The sequence below is a fragment of the Stegastes partitus genome, unplaced genomic scaffold (assembly GCF_000690725.1).
Source record: "Stegastes partitus isolate 25-593 unplaced genomic scaffold, Stegastes_partitus-1.0.2 Scaffold243, whole genome shotgun sequence".
Lineage (NCBI taxonomy): Eukaryota > Metazoa > Chordata > Actinopteri > Pomacentridae > Stegastes > Stegastes partitus.
Genome location: NW_007577974.1, coordinates 432465 through 452061, shown reverse-complemented (window position 1 = coordinate 452061; position 19597 = coordinate 432465). Strand labels below are relative to the sequence as shown.

The 19597-nt window shown below is 43.4% G+C and overlaps 1 protein-coding gene across 2 annotated transcripts in view; it reads left to right on the top strand.

Moving 5' to 3' along the window:
- The window catches only part of ldlrad3 (low density lipoprotein receptor class A domain containing 3), a 110352-nt gene that overhangs the window by 38980 nt on the left and 51775 nt on the right, over nt 1-19597 (top strand). The window contains exons 3-4 of one of the 2 annotated variants that reach the window (XM_008281762.1): nt 6495-6620; nt 8496-8627. In XM_008281762.1, the coding sequence (XP_008279984.1) occupies nt 6495-6620; nt 8496-8627 (258 nt within the window). Of the gene's footprint in view, nt 1-6494; nt 6621-8492; nt 8628-19597 lie in introns of both variants that reach the window. The other variant, XM_008281761.1, reaches the window with a different exon arrangement.

Genomic DNA, 19597 nt, shown 5'->3' with positions numbered 1-19597 from the left:
GCAGCACCTACACTGACTCGCTCGCACACAGCGGAGAGCATCGGTCCAGTCGGTTCAAAAGTGTTTTGCAAGATAGATCCACCCACTCTTGAACTCAGGATGATACTTTCTGTTCGATTTTCTTTCCTTCCTTTTTTTATTTCTTTTACCAGCAGTTGCTTTGCCACAAAAATAAACCTTTCTCTGTCTCTTTTTTTGTTTACCTGACTTTATTTCATTCCTGTAAGCGAAGAAGTTTGAAAGAGAATCATGCAAGCCCAGTCTGCATTTGCTCACCTTAATCCTTTATTTATAACAGATGCGTCGCAGTCTCCTACACCTGACAGGCAGAGGGAATTGTCTCTTAAATGGTCAAGAATGCTTATTTACCCAGGAAAGGCAGGCTTCTATCTTCCTCCCCAACCCTGCTGCTCTTGTTTGTTTGTTCCTCCAGTCCCCTCCAGCACAAGGGTCAACTTGAGTCATGTAAATACTTTTTTGCTGCCTTTTAAATAACAGTCTGGGCTGAGGGAAGAGAGGCAATATCGCCAGCCTGAGTCTTATTGCATTAAAGATGCAGCTTATTGTATTACGGTCCTGCTGCGTAAGTCCAGGACCCCCTACAGATAGTTTTTTTTTTTTATCAAGTTCTATTTTTTATGGAGTGTACCCTCTACTTTGCTTCACATAAATATAACTGCATTGTAGATGAAAACATGTCTGTGGTTTTTCTAAGCATCTCCAATCTGGGGAATCTCTTCTATGTGGGTCGTGCTTGTATGTATATGTTTTGGCAGGTTCAAGGGGTCTTCAAGTAAAGATTCAGAGACAGGCTGCTGAATAATTCCACACACAAAGAGGTCAAAAGTACCATCCTGCTCTCTGGTGTCCATAACCCCAGCCTGAGAGAGTGTTAGATGAAATGGATGCTGACAGAGGAGAGAAGGAGGAGAGCTGACTGAGCTCACTGGGCCTCAGAGCCAGGATTAGCCTCTTTGCCCTTGTCTGGGCAGGGCATGAGCAGGCAAGAGAGGAGAGATATGTAGCAGGGCCGAAAGGGTGAGTGGACATGATGTACGAAGCAGGAAGTGGGAACTCAAAGACGGGGGTGGGGAGGGGACAGCAATGCTATGAAGAGAGAAAGAAAGAAAAAAAAGGCAGAGAAGCACATTTCAAACCAGGGATTGTTCTGCCGGCCGGAGGCGTTTCTGTGTTTGGAGAATCCGTGTGCTCACAAAGTTCTGTGCAACTTCAACTTTTGCTGAACTTTGAACTTCGGGGACCATGAGTGGACTTACTGGCTCTCACAGAATAAAAATCAGAACTCCTCAACCATAGCAAAGGGCTCAAAAGTTTCTGCACAAACTCAAAGTTGTTTGCGTGGCCATAGCATGTCCTCTAATCAAGGCTCCTCTAGCTGTCACTAGTGGCGCTGCAGAGCAAACGTTATATAATCTTAATTAAAACCAAAAGAAAAATGACTTTGCTTGAACTTCTCAGCAGTCATAAACAAGTTGTGGTCTCTCAGAAGTTGTTTTGTTTGAGTAGAACCACCGCTTTAGAGTCCAGACAACAACCGAAGCTAACAATTGGCATCATATGTAACACAGAGGATGATATCTACCCAATAATCCATTGTTACCCAACATTAAAATGGTATTAAGCTGAGTTTCTGTTTATCTCTTGTGCTGCTAGGCAAATTTTCTTTACTCCACCACTGTTTGACGTATTTGAACATTACATGGAATGCACCGAACAAGCCAATAGTGGCCTCTAAACAATTCTGGGGGACAAAGCGCCGTCAGGAGGTCTGGGGCTTTAGTCAGTGCCTTCTGAAGTCCCCTAATACTTCATAACAGTAAAGGATATAACTATTCGGCGTTTTCATTACCTGCTCCACTGTTTATCGATCCAGTTGACTCCTCATAACAGTTAGGAGCAGAGTAAATTCTCCTGCTCATTGGATTACCCAAATACTATCACATTATCGCATTCTGCAGTCACAACCCAAAATCCCCGAGCACGATCGATGGCGTTATTTGTTTTTTGTTTTTTTTTCTTGTTTTGTGCGCTGACCTTCACAAAATACCCACGAGATATTAGGTCCAAAACAGCTTCTAAATGCTTATCAACTACAAAGTTGTCCTTTTGGGTGAAAATCACTAAAAAGACTCCTGAGACAGATCGGTGTAAGATTCAGATATCGCTGCTTACACGCTGCCAATTCTTCACCAGAATCACCGCGGATAGTGAAGGGCTCGCTCAGATTAGGAGTGTGTGCGTTTACGTGATAAGAAAAGTGACCAATGCATCGATTCTTAACTCAAAGAGCCATATTGTGCCGGCAGAAATTTATTTTCTTCTTGTTTTCTGTCCCGCTGAGTTCTGCTCTGCTTTGTTGTGCCGAGGTATTCTTTGCTCTGAAAGTGTTTTTTTATATATATATATATGTGGCTCTGTGTGGGTGTGCAATTTAGGGGGACTCAGTGGAAGAAAAAGCAGGTAGGATTAAGAGTCTGTGGTACTTTCACGACTCTTGTTTTTTTTTTTTGTTTTAGACTTGGCTAAAGAAAAATCTGTCAAGCGAGCAGGAGCAAGAAACTGCTGAGGAGCCGAGGAATCCGAGGAAATATGGAGTGTTATTGGCAGAAAACGTAGAGGAAGGTTTAAGGAGGACTGAGTGTGGTGAATTCCATGAACCTAAAACTCTGACTGATCAATAACCTGGTGTAATTAATACCAAACAATTAAATATTCATTAGAATCTTCCATACAGTCTCTGATTCTGTCTCTTGCTTCATCTTGTAGGTCTTTTCTCTCCCTCCTAGTCGCAAATTAGGCAAAACGATCCACAACGTTCGAGGTCTACCGGTTCGAACGATGCAATTTTAGCAGCATGTTGCTTCCTGTGATGAATATTGCAGCAGAGTGATTATCGGACGGACCACGCGGTGCCTTTGCGCCGTACGCCCTCGCTTTCTTCCCCTTTTGTCAGAAATTATCGGAACATTACCGACGTTTTGCGCTCGCTGTAAAGCGCGCGAGCCACATTTGCTACCCCATGCAGAGCAAAGCTCGACGGCCCACAAATGCTCGAGCCTCGAGATGAATGCGGCTCTGTAATGTTCCAATGAAAGCCTATTGTACGAGGAATGTGCAGAGCTCAGACAGTGAAATGTACAGAGTGATTATTTTGATCCCTCGACTGAAACTAGCCGTGCCCTCCTTGCTTACACCCTGACTCCATTACCTATTGATTTCTTCCCTTCAGAAATGCGCAGCAAGGTCAGAGAAACCTTTTGAAGTCCTCGGCTACCTCCAGTCTTTCTCTGCTCCCATTCTCTCCTCCTCGCTCGCCGTGTTTTCTTTCTTGTTAGTCTCTTCTTCCACTCCTTCTCCCCACTCTGTCAGTCATGCATGCCCATCATGACTGAGCCTACCTGTGCTGAACAAGTTATTCTGTTCTCTGAGGAACCGAGTAGAGAAAAGGGGAAAGCAGAGAAGTGCGGAGGGCAGAGAGGTGCATATTGCAAAGCGTACTATCTGCAAGAGTTGGGCTGTCGGATGCAACCTGACATGAATGCCGAAGCCACGGGGGAGATGAAGACAAACAGCAGTACTCCGTTTCCACTTTGTGCCGGATTATCAAATGATTTATTCTTAAATCCAAAACATTTCATGGACTTTCAACTAGGATTTGTTTTACCTGTAGATTGTCAAAATGCGAAGGGATTTTAATGTTTTTTTGCATTTTTAAACCCATCAGACAAATGGAATGTGGACGTTTGGTGAAAAAAGTATGAATATTGTCAATTAAAAATCTTCATAATTGTGCAAAATTGCAAAGGAAACATTCAAACAGACAGACACAGGCAGGGTTTGTGTGTTTGTTTTTCTGCCTCTGTTGCTTGTGTGTCCTCCAAATGTGTGTTTCAGTGCGAACCACCCATGTTTTTCTGCTAGTGATAGTTTTACCTCAAGGAATCAGCCCGACTGCTAACCTCATTCGTTTTCATTTGTGCTGCTCAGCCGAACGCTGGAACTAAGTTTGGAAGCCGTCCAACACCCTGCCTGCTCTCTCTCTTTTTTTTTTTTTTTCCGTAAACAACTTCTACAAAGGCTTAGAGGAGAGAAAGAAAATTTGGCATGAAAGTACAGCAGAAACAGAGTGACGACAGAAGGGAAGAAGATGGGATGAAATGGATGGTTATAGGTCGGGGTGGAGGGGAGGAGGGGAGGAGGAAGAGTGAGGCGGAGAAATGGATCAGCATGACCTGGATCAACAGCGGGGTTTAAATCTGAGCAGACTATAAAACAATGCCTTTACAAGACTATCAAAGGAAAATTAACAAGTTTGTGTTTTCGCCATCTCGTCCACCCTCCGTTTGCTCCGTCTAATTAATTTCTCGTTCTTTCCGCGATAGGGAAAAAAAAAAAAAGAAAACACTCCTCGGCTCAGGCTATGAAGGGCTGTGCAACCCCGAAACACGGCTAAGCACATTAGCTCTATCCCTCCAACCAAGCTCTGTCTCTTCCCACCCACAAATTTCCCTCCGTGCGCTTGCCCTTCATGTGACTTCTCAGCTAATTTGGAGCACAAACACTGGGTCAGATGAATCCTAGCCAGCAGTAGAAGTGGTAATGAGGATTCAGATGAGGGAGGAAGTGGGGATCTCGGAGGAATAACGCCGCTGTCCTGGTAGCCAGTCTCACCAAGTATATATTTTTTTTTAAAGAAACACAATCAGGGTCTTTGCAGAGAAATAGAAACTTCACACTTTTCAAAACAAGAAAGCAAAAAAGAATACAAGACATTTAAAAGAAGATGCACACACAGAGAGAATAAAGGATTATGTTTCCTTTGTTTGTAGCAGGATGAATTTCACTCCGCAGCGTGTTTGTATGTTTGTTTTCTATCTTTTTGCTACAGCTCCAAACCATGTCTGTTTTTTTCCCTCCCTGGACTCTAATGAATGGGATGTACCATGCAAAATGAGATTTGGGTGTTTAGGGTCTTTGCTGTCCAGGTAAACAAAGGCTTCCCGGAGTACATACACACAGAGATCGGGCACTATCCCCGCTTCCTCCCGCATTCGGCGGATTACATTTCATCCTGGAGATGGGACGCTTCAAACCCTCGTGGTTGTTATGCCTCGCCCTCCCTGCCTCCCCTCCCCACCTCCCCCCCAACTCCTTGCTACACATAATCGCCACAGCTTGAAAGAGCTCATAAATCAGCCTACCACAATATATTGTAGAGGGAAAAATGTGCGCCCCTGGCATTTGAGACGGCACAATGCCAACCTAAGAGCGGGCCAATTCCGCCCTTTTGTATTCAGTATAGAGAGGGGGGGAAAGAAAAAGAGAAAAAAAAAAAAACACAAAGAATGTTTGGTGGCTGGCTTTGAGATTTCTAGTATGCCCACTCACATTTCCCTCTCGCTCTGTGTGTTTGCATGTGTGGGTTGCTCCGTCCTTTTGTTGCTTCGTAGTGGTTATAATATTTAGCATGCTCTTCCCCGTCTGGCTTTCACACCGAGTCTTATTTAACTTATATCATAGCAACATCCTTGCTGTAATTGGTATCTTTTTTTCCTTTTGTCTGTCTCCAGTAAGCACTGCTGCAACAAGAGCAATTTTACAAGTTTAAACTTTTTGGTGTAATAATGCACATCGCTGGGAGGGAAGTAGTTCAACAAAGGCCAGAGTGGAGAGGTCTAAGAGAGGAGGTGGCTCGGTAATAGCTTCTGTGTCTTTTGTGTGCTTTTCCTTGTCGCCATCAGGCTTTAAAATTCGAACTTCGCGGTGATCAATCTCCAGCAAAGGCTTTTATTTTCTGATGTCTTTGCTTGCATCTACCTGTTATCTTGTTTTTCTCCTTTATTTTTTTTTTTTTTGTTGCCAGGGAAGATCAATGTGTTTGAGCTAAAAGCTGGGGAGCTGGCGCTAAACTGAGGACGCCGGGCATTGATGTTGTGCAGGCTCGTCACTCAGTCTCAGGCCTGTCCTGGGAGATAAGACCCATGGCCTGCTTAGGCTGATCAATGGCGGGATCCATAGAAACACCGTCCCACACGATTTGCTCTCTTTGTCTTTGTCATTAACTTGTTTTCCTCTGCTATCAGTACTTGGTGCTCAGGATCTTACCCTTTTACTTGTTATGCTTATGAGGATGTGATGATAAGCAACACGGAATGAAATGAGCTGAATATTAATTGGCCTCTCGAACAAAGCAGCCGTTTTGACTGTTTGAACCTTGGTTTCATTTCTTTTTTTTAGAACGTATAATTCAAGCGGCGCGTTGTCAGTTACATTAGAAAAACTTGAAGAAAACCTTGTTGGCCTTATTGATGGGTCCGTCCCTTCCCTTGTGCATCACAGCCAAGGCTAATGCTGTCATAAAACATGATGTAGTGCTTCGGAAACTGCTGCATCACTCGCCCATCACCCACAGACTCATCCATTGTTCTTCTTCCCCCTCCCTCCCTCCCCGAAACCCACCCGATTGTCCTCAGCTAAGGTCAAGTCGAAGTGTGCGCCGACGTTCTTCGCCTGCGCCAACGGCGTCCACTGCATCATCGGGCGCTTCCGCTGCAACGGCTTCAGCGACTGTCCTGACGGGAGCGACGAGGAGAACTGCAGTGAGTCTCGCGCATCCAATAACAGCAATCTGCTCCACGCCACGGTCGCCAGAAATCATAGCCGGCTCCGTGATGTACTGTCCTCCAGTCATGTGGGTGGAGGAGTAGTGAAGTGTAGTTAACTCACATAAAATACCAAAAGAATGAAATCTGAGCAAAGTATTACATCCAGCAGTTCTGACATGTTTTACTCATCATGTGCCGCAATAGCAGGTGAATAATGTGTTGTGCGGCTCTGGCAGAGCTTTGTCAAATCTGAGGAAGTAACCCTGCTTATCTCCTAGTGATGTCACCGGGGTTATCTCAGCGTGGGTTTGGAGACTGTAAATATGTGACAGATTGCAATATGGGAAATGTAGGCTCTCGTACATTTGGAGATAGACCCACAGTGAGGACTAAAAGTCACCATATCTGGTTAATGCGTCTATTAAACTTCTGTTTTACTGCCTCTGAAACATGCTTCAGCAACAAACTATTAAAAAAGTAGTTTTAATTTGGTTTAATAGAGCAAATGAATGCAATAAGAGTACTTAGTGATAAAAAATGTTCATTTAAATTTGCCAAGACGGACGGTAGACAAATAGATATCCAATTAAGATAGCAATCACCACACCTCTGTACATCTTTCACACTTTTTCTCTGTTCTCCTGTTCTTTCTCTCCTTCCATCTTCTCCTATCACATTTTTTTTTTTTTTAAAGTGATTCATGATTGGCAAATTAATGACAAAATGCTGCTTAAAAATGAGCCAATATCCAAACCTCCATCTTCACAAGTTAGGTAATTTTTAAAGGGCAATACCTCATGCAAAGAATTGTTATAAAATGTCACAGCAGATGTGGATTTTCTTGCTCTGGCTTAATTTCCTTGATGTCACAACAGAATTTTTCATACTTTCTAATGTGAATCAATTGCAATTTCTGCTGTGTTGCTGCTCTTCCACTAACTCCTCGTTTCTTTTTTTTTTTTAGCAGATAATAATTCTGGTAGTGACAAGGGTACGAATGTAGTGAATTCTATTATATTTTTTTAAAAGTCATCTTCATTTGTTTGCTCTGCCTGTTACTCATGACTATGCACCCTGCGTTCACCCTTTTGCTTGAAACAGTAGACAGACTGTGCCGTACTGAGAGAACACTAGGTGTAGTCTGCATTATCAGGCATATAGTTTGTTCTCTCATGACCCCTTCGCAGCTTTCCCAGTGGGGAATGTGAATCAAGCCAATCACTCACCATTGTCAGAGGCAGTGTTCCTAGCCTGCAGGGCCCCATGCTCACAAATCTAATCTAGCCATTTAAATGGAGCTTTGCTCCATGCTCCCAGCACATCCTGCGTCACGACTGTGTAATTGTCTGGATCTTCTCACAAGATAATTATGCCTCATTTTGCAGAAGCTAGAACAAAGACCAAAACCAGAACGTGTTCCAAAAAGGAGTGGTGTCGCTCTGAAGGGTGTTTCGAGAATGTTTTCTTTTTCATTTTAATATTTTTAATTTCAGTTTGATTTTTATCAGACGCCGCCGATCAAACACTTCACCAGCTCACACAGTTTTTGATGCTTCGTTTCTTCTCCGAAAATGTCCGCGAACACTCATGTTTATTTTTTTTTCTTAATCATATCAAAGTGTTGCAGATGGGACGGGATCAAAAAAAAAATATACCAAACCAACTTCTAACAAACTTCCCAAACTACCACAACAGAATATTAATTAAATATGCTTTTGAATAATTTGTTTACGCACTGAAGTTTGTTTCGTAGAGGAAATATCACAGCTGCTGTTTCGCGGGTGCAGCTCAAACGGGGGAGAAGGACTGTCGGCTCAGAGCTACTAACACTTGACCCCTGATCTCTGCCCTGACTTTCAACCCCAGCAGGCAACCCGCTGGTGTGCTCGGAGGCTCGCTTCAAGTGTCGGAACGGCCGCTGTGTTGACCGCAGCTTCTTGTGTAACGGTCAGGACAACTGTCAGGACAACAGCGATGAGGAGCTTTGCCTGACTACAGCAGGTAAGTCGCTGAGCTGAATGTACGAGGCGGCCATGCGTGCAGGAGAGAGGAGGGGGGGAGAAAAGAAAAAAAAAAATTCAGGTCTTCTTTTTAAAACTGGAAATGGAACATCCACCCAGGCATGGAGAATCAGATGTAGGCGCAGGCTGAGGACGACTTAGCGGTGAAGAGAAGCAGATGAGAGACATTCCCGATTGAGCTGCACGTTTCAAACCGTCTTACTCGGGTTTTGAGTTGCAGCTGGCGTATTTCATCGAGCACAGAAAAAAATTCGGCACATTTAATCAAACAAAATATGCATTCAGTTTATGAGAAAAGACAGAATTTGTGCAACGAATAGCAGTCTGGAAAGATAAAAATGTAAGCTATATGGTGACACAGACGGTATGTGGTGTAATCACTAAACGCGAATTAATGAAATACTAAGTAAATAATTGGTGCACAGATTTAGAGATGCAAATTACAGACTATCTGCTTCATCACAAACTGCAGCTGGAAAGAGCTTATTTACAACTGATCATTTGTGCATTAATTCGCTGTCCGTTGAATGAAGGAGCACATTTTTTAAAGAGTATAATGCACAAATTTGAAAACATGTGATTTTAGATGAATGAAACGATGAAGTGAATGTTCAGAAAAGGCACCGCATACCAATCATCTGATTAGCAGATAATAAATAGTGTCGTTTTTACGTCCACTGTAACTGGACATGTAGATAATAGTCTTTTATGGAGAGGCAGCATAGGAAAGGTTAAGAATACTATACAAGGCTCAGTCAGAAACAGCTACAGAGACACTAGTTATGCTGGAAATCAGATTTCTGTCATGATTGAAAGAGAAAGCCTTGAAATAGCCAACAGGCTGTGCATCTTTAATAACTGTATTAAAGACCCCCTCCTATGAAAATCAAGTTTTTAACCGTGTTTACATGTCTTTTTGCTTTTGGGGCTTTTTTTTGTTTGTTTGTTTGTTTGTTTTTCTTTGCTGGAAGGCACATCACGAGAGAAATAGGCAGCTGATGCCATGACTCATCATTTTCACCTTGAGACTGCAGAGTACTGATGACAATCTCAGAAACACAGATCCAGACACACAGAGTTTCTAAAGAATCAGTCCTGTCAGCTTGCAGGGTGTTGGCTTTCCATGTTGGTGTTTTTCTTCCAAATTGGTTTCCAGTTCAAGCATGTGGCTGAATATTATGTATATTATATAGTCGTGACTCGATAATCCGACACTAAATGTAAAACCTTCTTTTATGTCGGATTGTCAAGACGGAGGTCGAGATACAAGGAGGGCTTGAAGGCTCATTTGTTGTTAATTATTGTTCATAGTTGTTATAATAACTAATGTATTGTTAGAACACTACGCATTGCTGGATTTCACGTCTAACTGATCAGTGCGCTTGTGCACGGGCCCGTCAGTTGACATCAAAGGTAAATACATTCAGACAGCAGGCTGAAGTGACCCAAATCCGATTTTTTTTTTGCCCCCATGCAACCTGTAGCTGGTCTTTTAATGACAGTCTGAACAACACAGATCCAATTAATGATGAATATCTGAATATTTGGCGTGGTCAGGGGTACCATTTCCACCCGGGGCAGCGCTCTGACGGGGTGGAAGTGTCCAGAACACACAGGCAGTACTTGTCTGCTGATGCTAGTTTAATTAGAGGTCACAGTTCTGTTTCCACCTTCAGTTGCTCCACCGTTACCATCCATGTTTACTTCCGTAAACACTGAGCACGCTCGCTGCGTGTGACGTCGTCGTGTCCTCTTCTGCACATGTGGGACACTTTTGGGTCGTATGAAGTTCACACAGCAGATCACATACAAGTCGTATTTAATTGGAAATGTGAACGAACTCGCAAAAAAGTCGGATTTGACAAAAAAATCCAAATTGAGCATCAAGTCCTGCAGTGTGAACGTAGCCAATCTGTGGGATTGTTCAGTCAGATAATACGCCGTTATCCTGATTGGTGACATTAAATGTCATGTCGGAGTCAGAATCCAAGGCTGTCGGGTTTAGGGGTCGGATTATCCATACTATATATTGCCATTGTTTAGCATGGAGTAGGTTTACAGTGTTTTGAGCAGAGTTGTAGGTGAGCTGATGTGCTTGAGCTGCAGTGAGCTGAAGAGAGGACTTCATGGAGGAGGGATCAGTGTAGAGTTACATCTAAGTAATCTTGAATCATGATGGGATTACTTTCATGGGAAAAAAAACTTCTAAATTTGTGACATTGATACATGGTTTTAATCAATGCAGTCCATTACAATCAAAACAAGGCAATTTAAAGCAGGGTTTTCCCAGTGTGTATATTCAGCCCAAACCTGTTCAGTATGCCCTGTAAGCAAAACAATTACTGTCAGAAGTCGATTTATGTCGACATACTTTCCCTCCAGGATTGAAAATTCTCCAGTGCTGGCTCCAACTATCAGGTTTTGGCGGTGCACCAGTTGTTGTCTGTCAGCTATGGGATGCTAGCAGGGTTAGCCGTGAAAGTTGGGCAGACACTGTGCCTTTTTTAAAAATGTTTTAAAGCATGTATGATGTGTTTACTGACACTAAACGCTTAGTTTCAGTTTTAATAAGCCTTCCTGTGCAGCCAAAATCTCCACTCGCACTGTAAATATCAATTATAGCGACAGTAACAGTAAAGGTTTTCCAAACAAGATGGTTTTGTTCTTGCTGACAAAAACAAACAAAGGCAGCTTTAACGGCATTGCTGGCTAATGAGTAATTTAATTGTACTACGAATATGCTGCATTTTTTTTTTTAAATCTTGCATTTGAGAGTAAACAGCATCTTATCAACAGTATGCAGCATCTGAGTTCCTTAACTTTCCTGGTGAGTATTATCGAGAATTCTGCAAAAGTAAATTTTAATTTCATCTGCTGTAATGGAAACACGCAGAACTGTGATGAATGCCGGTAACTAGTGTCACATTTAGTACGACCAAATTTGTGCAAAATGTTCCCGTTAAACTTTGCCACAGATTTCCAAACAGGTGGAAGCTTGCAGATACACTATTAATCTGGATGAAACTCGGTCACTCGATATGTCACACATCATCTGGTGTTTCTGGAGACATCGTTCCCGCAGTCTCTGCCTCATACAGATACAGCGAAGCCGCTGATAGATTAAAGTTTATGCCAAGGAAGACGTAAGCTGCTGTGATTCTACTCTCTCAACATTCCTCACCACGCCCGTTTAAGAAAGAGACACAAGCCGTGGCATCATTAGTAATGATTGATGACACTGTGCTGACTTGCATTGTAACAAAGATAGCAGAAGAATGATCCCTGATAGTGAGTCTGATGCTTTTTGGCGTAGAGGGCCTTATTCACCGGCTGGCACCATTTATATCTGGCGTACCGTTCTGGCACAAGAATCGGCTACTGTCAACAACTCAGGTGCGCCTCCGTCGGATTCCTGGTGATTTCTACCAACATCCAACCGGGATGTACACCCGACCCAACATCCTGTTGTCTTAAAACTTCCGTGCATCTCTTTCCTTCCGTTGATGTGCTGCTGTCACATTGATTTATGCTACGAGGGAGAAAAAAGAAGTCTGTCAAAAACAACTTAAGTGAAAACAAGCTAAGTGCAAAGTACGAAAACAAAGTCGACAATCACCCGTCAGCATCTATCGCCCGCAAGACAGTAATGTTATTACCGGTACCGAGGCGGGCGAACTCAGCAGAAACTTGATTGAAACTCAAGAAGCAAAACATGTCTGGTAAACAGAGGAGGAGCTCCGCAGCAGGTGGAGGCGCTGGAGATGCATGAGCGCAGTAAATCCCTACGAAAGTTTTCAATGACGTTTATTTATGGCGTAAAATAACTTTTCCATCTGCTTTGGACAAACGGCTCTGGCACAAAATGACAAGATCATGGTCACAGGATGGAATTGTTCTGCTTTTGCCTGCTAATGTCTTACCTCTCAAATGAAAATTCAATATAGTTACTCAACTTTTTTTGTTTTTTTTAAATTTGCCTAATTAGGGAAGCTGAATTAGCGAGCCTCATTATTTCTCGTGTGCGATACCGGGAGACGGAAAGAGAGAGAGAGAAAGGGAGTCCATCCATAATTACAAGCCCATCCGTCTCAGACTCAATGCAGAGGCACCGAGCGCTCAACACAACTGTATTGTGATGCAGAAATATTGATTGATATCTGTGTCCACTGCACTCCATTTCCTTGTTGACAAGCGAACAATGCCAGCTCCAGCGCCGGCTTTGCAGAATGTGGCTCCGTATCGCGATTGCATCTGAGGCATTAGATCTCAGAAAACAGCCTTTGCAACAAATTCCTGGATGCCGTATGGAGCCGAGGAGATCAGACGGCTGGCTGTTGGCAGAAAACCTAATACTGGATGATTTTGAAAGATGCTCCTTCTGTTAAATACAATTTAAAAAATCGATGTAGTCGTATAATTCTAATAATAACTATGTGGGATTTTTCTTTTTTTTTTTTTTTGCAGATGCATTAGAAAACATTATCTTTTACATGTGTGATACATTATATCGTAAAATGTTCAGACACATTAACACGGGCTCAGTGAAGATCCGCTAAGTTGTTTATGATTACTGGTCCGGGGTACGATTGTTTAACTCGATTTCCTGCTAAGAGTAAGTGCTCTGCCTAGAAGCAGTTTTATTAAAAGCCAAGCTGCTATAGTTGACTGAGAGGTTTCCCAGAATGCCTCCATCAGGAAAATGTCTCCGGGTGATGGAGTACCGAATGTTATCTTTTTCTTATCATAGAAATGCATGAATTTTCACCTATCCAGCAGAGTAGTTTTCAATTCAGCTCCCACCTGAAATGTGTCAGTGCACCTACTTCTAACCCGGCTTTGTGTTGTTGTTGTCGTCTTCCAAAAGAGTCCTTGTCAGCGCGGATTTTGTTGTAGTAGTTTGTATTTATGTCTCGCAAATGACCTAAATGTTCTCCCGCTTGTTTTTTTTTTCTTTCCTATGGAATATTTCTGTACCGCCGCTAGAAATGCTGAGAAGTGTGCGAGCTTCTCTTGGCGGTGGCCTTCAGAGCAGATCAAGGAAGAGCTGCTCAGGGTTTTTTTTTTCTTTGTTTTGTTATTTATTTATTTATTTCCTCCCCATCACGCTCTGTGCTTCGGTGGGAGTGAAGGCATCGCTGCGGTTTGACTCTTTGCATTCCTTTCCTGTTTGCTCACACACACACACACACACACACTCGCTCACCTTACATTCTGCTCTGACTTTGCCTCTCTCTATAATAAGCACAGACCTGCAGGTGACAGATAAGGCGTACAATATCCGCTCTAAGCCACCTGAGCATAGCATCTTCTTCCTCACTTTCTCCTCTGCTTCTCCTCCTCCTCCTCTGTTCAACTCCTCTTCCTCTTTACTCATAATTACTTGCTCCAATTACTCCACGTTTGCCTGCACGGTTTGAACGGTCGAGTGAGAACTCAGCGTCCATCGACGGATCATCGCTGAGCTCAGTTGTCCTGCAACAATGAAATCTACAGAAGCAGCTGCATCCCTCTGGCTTTTTTTTATGCCTTCAGTGTTTTTATTTCCCATCAGGGTGATTTTAAACAACGGAGCACAGTTAGACACTAACAGAGCAGCACAGAGCTGCTTTCCCTGTTTATTGTTTTATTCGATGGGTAATTGATTTTTGAACTAGCAGAGAGGTGGCGAAGCGGCATGCAGCGCAAAGTAACAACACACAATCTTACTATGAATGCATTGGTGCAATCATCGCACGGTGAGATAGGAGAAGTGGGATGGCGCAACTGTAATGGATATCTGAGATAAAGAAATGGAAAGTGCACCGCATAAACATAATACCGAGAGCAGCGGTGAGCAGCGACGGGCAGGAAGATGGAGGTGTGCAAAGAGAGACAGGTGATTTGGCGGAAGAGAGAAAAAAAAAAAGAAGCGAGGATTGAAGGATAGGAGTGAGTGAGGGGTAGCGATAAGCTGGAGAGGATGAGAGCTGCATCCGTCTCAAGCCGAGCCCCGAGGCCGAGCAGCGTAGCTCCGGAAACAGAAATGACATGAAAGCTAGTTTTGTAAAGCTCGGCTTCTCTTTGCTCTACCCGGTCCTGCTTGTGTAGCGTAGGACAGAGAGAGTACAGCGAGGCAGCGCCTGTTTGCCCCTGCAACCAATTGTTGTTGAAACGCCGCCGCTGGGCACGCAGGACTCGGCCAGATGTTGGGGGAGCCCTCGCTGAGAACAAGAGAGCCACTCTGCATATCCAACAGAGCATGTGCATGAGTGCGTGAATGCACACACACACAATCAGACACACAGAGCCAGAGTGACGCTGCTCTGCATATTTAATTGCCAACAATAGCGCTGCAACCTTCGCGCAGAACTTTCTGAAGGTCGAGGCGCTGACAAGTTTCCAGACTCAGAACAAAAGTGATGAGCGCATTTAAAAAAGTGGTGGGAAATCCCTTTAGAGCCGTTTAGGAAAAGTAATTGATTTAAAAAGCTCACATTAGCATCTCTCATTACGCATTAATTAAAACAAGTAGACAAAGAGTATCAGATGGCGTGGCGACTGTGGGAGAGTGGTGACTGTGATTAATGCTCACGCCTCTTCTGTCTCCAAGAAGCTTCATCTTGTCTTTTTTTTTTTATTTTTAAGTGAAGCTAAGAAGAAGGAAAAAGTAGCGTATAAGCAGAAAGTGAGCAGACGTGTAAATGATATGAAGGTAGGAACAGAGGGCCAGGGGACGATCTGAGGTTCTTCCAAGGCTTTCAGCCGGCTTTGTGTGTGTTTTTGAAGATAAGGCATGCTTTGTATAGTCACAAGCATCAAAGAACTGTGTTGTGTTCTTATGTTTTTTCATAAAGTGTAAAAAAAAAAAAAAAAGCAGCTATGTGAAGTTGTGCTACTGAAGCTGTAAAATCCTGCTTTAAGTTCCACGATGTAGCTTTTCCACATCACATGAGGAAGATTTACGCTGCTGCTGCACCTCCGCAACACTTCTACTGTTTTATTACGAGTGAAATAATTGGACAAATACAAAAAAACAAAGAAAGAAAGAAAGAAAAAATCCAAAATGATTCACAAACACTTCAAAAACCTCACACCGCCGGAGCTCATCCTTTGAACAAAAATCCTGCAGACCAGAAATGGTTCAGAAGTGTCGACGTTCGGCGCGCATCTCGGAATACATTTACATTGCTTTGCTGGCTAAATCCATTTACATGTGATTTAAATTACATTGCATTGTAAACAAAATTATTTATAGTCTTTTGGCTCAAGGGGTGTGTTGCATCACACGTACAGTGAAGGGATTACACCCAAGGGTGCGCCTTTGTTTTCACGCTGCCTCCATGTGCCTCGTGCATATTTTGTTCCGACTCCTATAGAGAATAGCAGGAAGCCGAAAATATCTCCTGTGTGGTCCAGGAAAACAGAGCTTTTTATTTCCTGTTTCATTACGGCCTGCACTGGTGTCCCCATTAGAGTAATAATTGACCTGCAAGTCCCTCAGAGGACTGTCAGTCAGAGGGAGATGCCGGGCACCGAGCTGACATGTAACATTAGTCCTCTACATGAGTGTACTGTCAAAACACTGGCAGCTGACATCACCCCTGACCCTGATAGCTTTGATGAGAATAAACCCACCCGTTAAGCGCAGCCGAAGATCTGCAAAACTCGGCGGCACTGACTGTAATTAAACCGACCGTTTCCCTTTTGTACATTTCGATAAGCCTCCCCAGTGAGAATCCCTTGTTTTCGCGGTGGAAAAAGCTTCATTCCGGCCACCGTAGGCACATATCCACAAACCCCTCTGCATCCCCCACCCACATTACAATAAGCAGTTTTAACCTTTCCGGTTTGTGTGAGCTCTGAGAAGTCAAATCCCTCATTTCAAACTCCGGGGATGCTCCCCTCCTACAGAGAGTAATCTGCAGCTTTCTATTTGTTATATCCTCCTAAGGCTGTGTAAGAACTCCTCGATAGATCCACTAGCACTGCATCTCCTGTTTTGCATAAGCACTATGTATTCAAGAACCTGTCTTCTTCGCAGCCGCGCCATTTACGGGGCCAGTAAACACCAGTAATTCAGACGGAGCTGCGACGGCGCGCCGACACCTAGCAGTAACTTCTGCCTCTCCGTCTCCATTAGCGCCGCCGGCAAACCAGTCATTAATACACAGTGTCAGTGTGACATATAAAGAACAAAAAAATGTCAGAGTGATTAAAAGTCCCTCAGCCTGTATTTACTATTGGTATCCTTTTAGCTCGCTAATAGCTTCTCACACAGCCACATCCTCTCGCATTGATTGCTGCCAGACTTTGGTCCCCAAATAATATCGGTGCTGTAGATTAAAATGACAAGTTAATCTATGGGCAATTTTTTTTTTGTTGTGTGTGTGTGTGTGTGTGCTAGAGACGTGTGTGACGCTGAGATGTTGCTTTGCTCATGCCCTTCGTCAGCGGCGCTCGGGGAGCTGGCGGAGAGAGAAAGGTGTGGGAGGCAGCGTGAAATGGTGTAGGGGAATATAATGGCAGTAGACTGAGGTGTGGGAGTGGAATGTAATAGTGCCAGTTTATCAGAGCCAACGCACACTTGACAAGCACAAATAGGGGAGGTTGCACATGTCGACGCCCATGGGTTTGAACTCTGGAAAAGTTTCAGGTTTTTTTTTTTTTTTGCTTTTTCTTTTTCGGCAGCCTCAAGCGTGTTCACAAAGAAGTGCTGAGGGACTCTTGAGCTGTTGGTCCGCAAAGAGAGGAAGGCCAAGAAGTTGGCAAGACGCTACGAGCTGTTGCTGGCAAACGCTGAACTGAGGGGGCGTAGCTTCCTGCTTCCTCGATTTAAATTGTAGATCAAATCTTTTTTTTTTCTTTTTCTTCTGCACAGTAGGAGTGTCGTGTTGTTATGTGAAAATAAAAAAAAAAAACTGCAGTTTATGGATCCAACTGTTGTGTTGCGCGAGCTCCACTTTAAGCGAATGTATGTGCGCTTGTTTCATCTTTTATCACCCTTCCTCACTTCCTCCCACTCGCCAAGGCTAAGTGTCAGTCCTTTCAGAGTTCTTGTTGTTTAAAGGCCTCGTTGCCATTGGCTATGGCCGCACAGGGGGGTCACTCCCGGGACCAGAGTCTGCATGAATCATCCCGCCCCCCCTTCTCCGTCCTTGAATCAGGACCAGTCAGCCGTCGCCGCTCAGGCTCCTGTAAATTAACAACCTTTCCCTCCCAAACCGATCCTCGTTCCGTAACCATGGTGATGCCGGTCAAGTGACGACCTGCACCCACAGACTGGTGGAGGAATTTCACTCCAGACAAAAGCTCTACTGTTGCTGCGGGGTAGAGTTGCTCTTTTATTTTAATGGTGCAATATATTAAAAAAAAAAAAAAAACAAGACAAAATGAAACAATGGTGAGACAGGAAGACGATTTTTTCTTTCCTAAACTAAGATACTGTAAGAAATTAAAGCTCATGTTTTAAAAAATGCATGCTTCTAATATAGATATTGTCTTCTGTTTGAGTCGTAGCATCAACAAATCCACAAAAAAGGGCATTTTTTTAGGGATTTACAGCAACAGATTGACCTGCAGGACGTCTACTCTGAGATGAAGGTGGAGCCATAAGAAGTCAGGCACCTGACAATTTGTCAAGATGAACTCTTGATGTGTCCCTCAGAGGCAGCAGGGATATTAGGATGCAAAGAGGAGCGATAAAATGTCAGTGATTTCATACCAGGAGTGTTGGATGAGAGCGCCGTGCCAGGTTGTGTGGAAGTATGTGTCAGGAAATGTTTTGTGTGCGGTTAGAACAGCTTGCAGCGCTTTCACATTTTGAACATTTTCTTCTTCTTCTTTTTTTTTTCTTCTCCCCAGCAAGGTGCACTCTGTGGATTAACTTGTACGGTGTGTGAGCTGCATGTTAGTCATTGAGACGACAGATTTGAGTCCAGAAATCAGCATTTGGATGACAGATAACTCTTCTCACCAATTTACTGAAGTAGGAGTATTGTTGTGTTAGATTTCAATATCATTTGTGCATCTTAGATGGACGATTTTCTTTTCTTCTCTTTTTTTTTGGAAAGGTGAGAAAATCTGTAACGAACATTTTTAGTGGAATTTTCTTTTTTTTTTTTAACTTCTCGACAAAGTCAGGAAATGAATCCAGGGCATTATTCTGAGAGATGTGTCTAAGATGTGTGCTTTTTTTTTTTTTCAATCCAAGAGGGAAAGAGAAAGGATATTTTGTTAAGTCGAAAATCTAGGTTATTCCACTTGGGCATGACAATTGGTGGTGAAAATGTGCAGTTTGTTATCTTACTCCGAGCTGTCAGAGCCGCTGCTGTTGCACAAGTTTTGGATGATCTTTGGTGGAATTGGCTGAGGGACGGTTAGTCAGTCGTTTGAGTTTTATTACAGAGGCTTTTCGTCCCATGTCTATCCACGTGTCCCCCTGGCTGCTCGGGTTGGGTCACTTTAATTAAACTCTGGATTTGGTTCGCGAGACAATAACGGAAGAAGCGGCAGCTCTTCTCGGCCTCCTTGGAATTTGGGCTTTTGTGTGTTTGCTAATTTTATCCCAGGTGATGTGTTTTTTTTAAAGCAGAGTTCTGCCTCGAGTGAGAATCCACTTTAAGCAGCTTTTTTGATGCATCAAAAAGAAAGTTTTCTGTTAAGAGGCAATCTGGCATAAATATCGCTGAAAATAGAATCGTGGGTCGGCTGTCTAAATCCGAACCATTAGAATAGTTAAGTGACACTTTAAACTGTAAAAGCCCCAAGTAGGACAAAAAAAACAAGCTCATTAGCTCACCGATTTATGCTTCTACGAGCACCGCATTTGCATTAAAGTGTGTTAAGCCTCAACTGTCGCATATTTCCACCGCTCCATCGACACTTTGGCTTGAAAGACGTGCCCCTGGCTGGCCTCTCTGTGCAAACTCACAGGTCGGCTGACAGCAGAAAAGAGCTGAGATCACCGTGTAA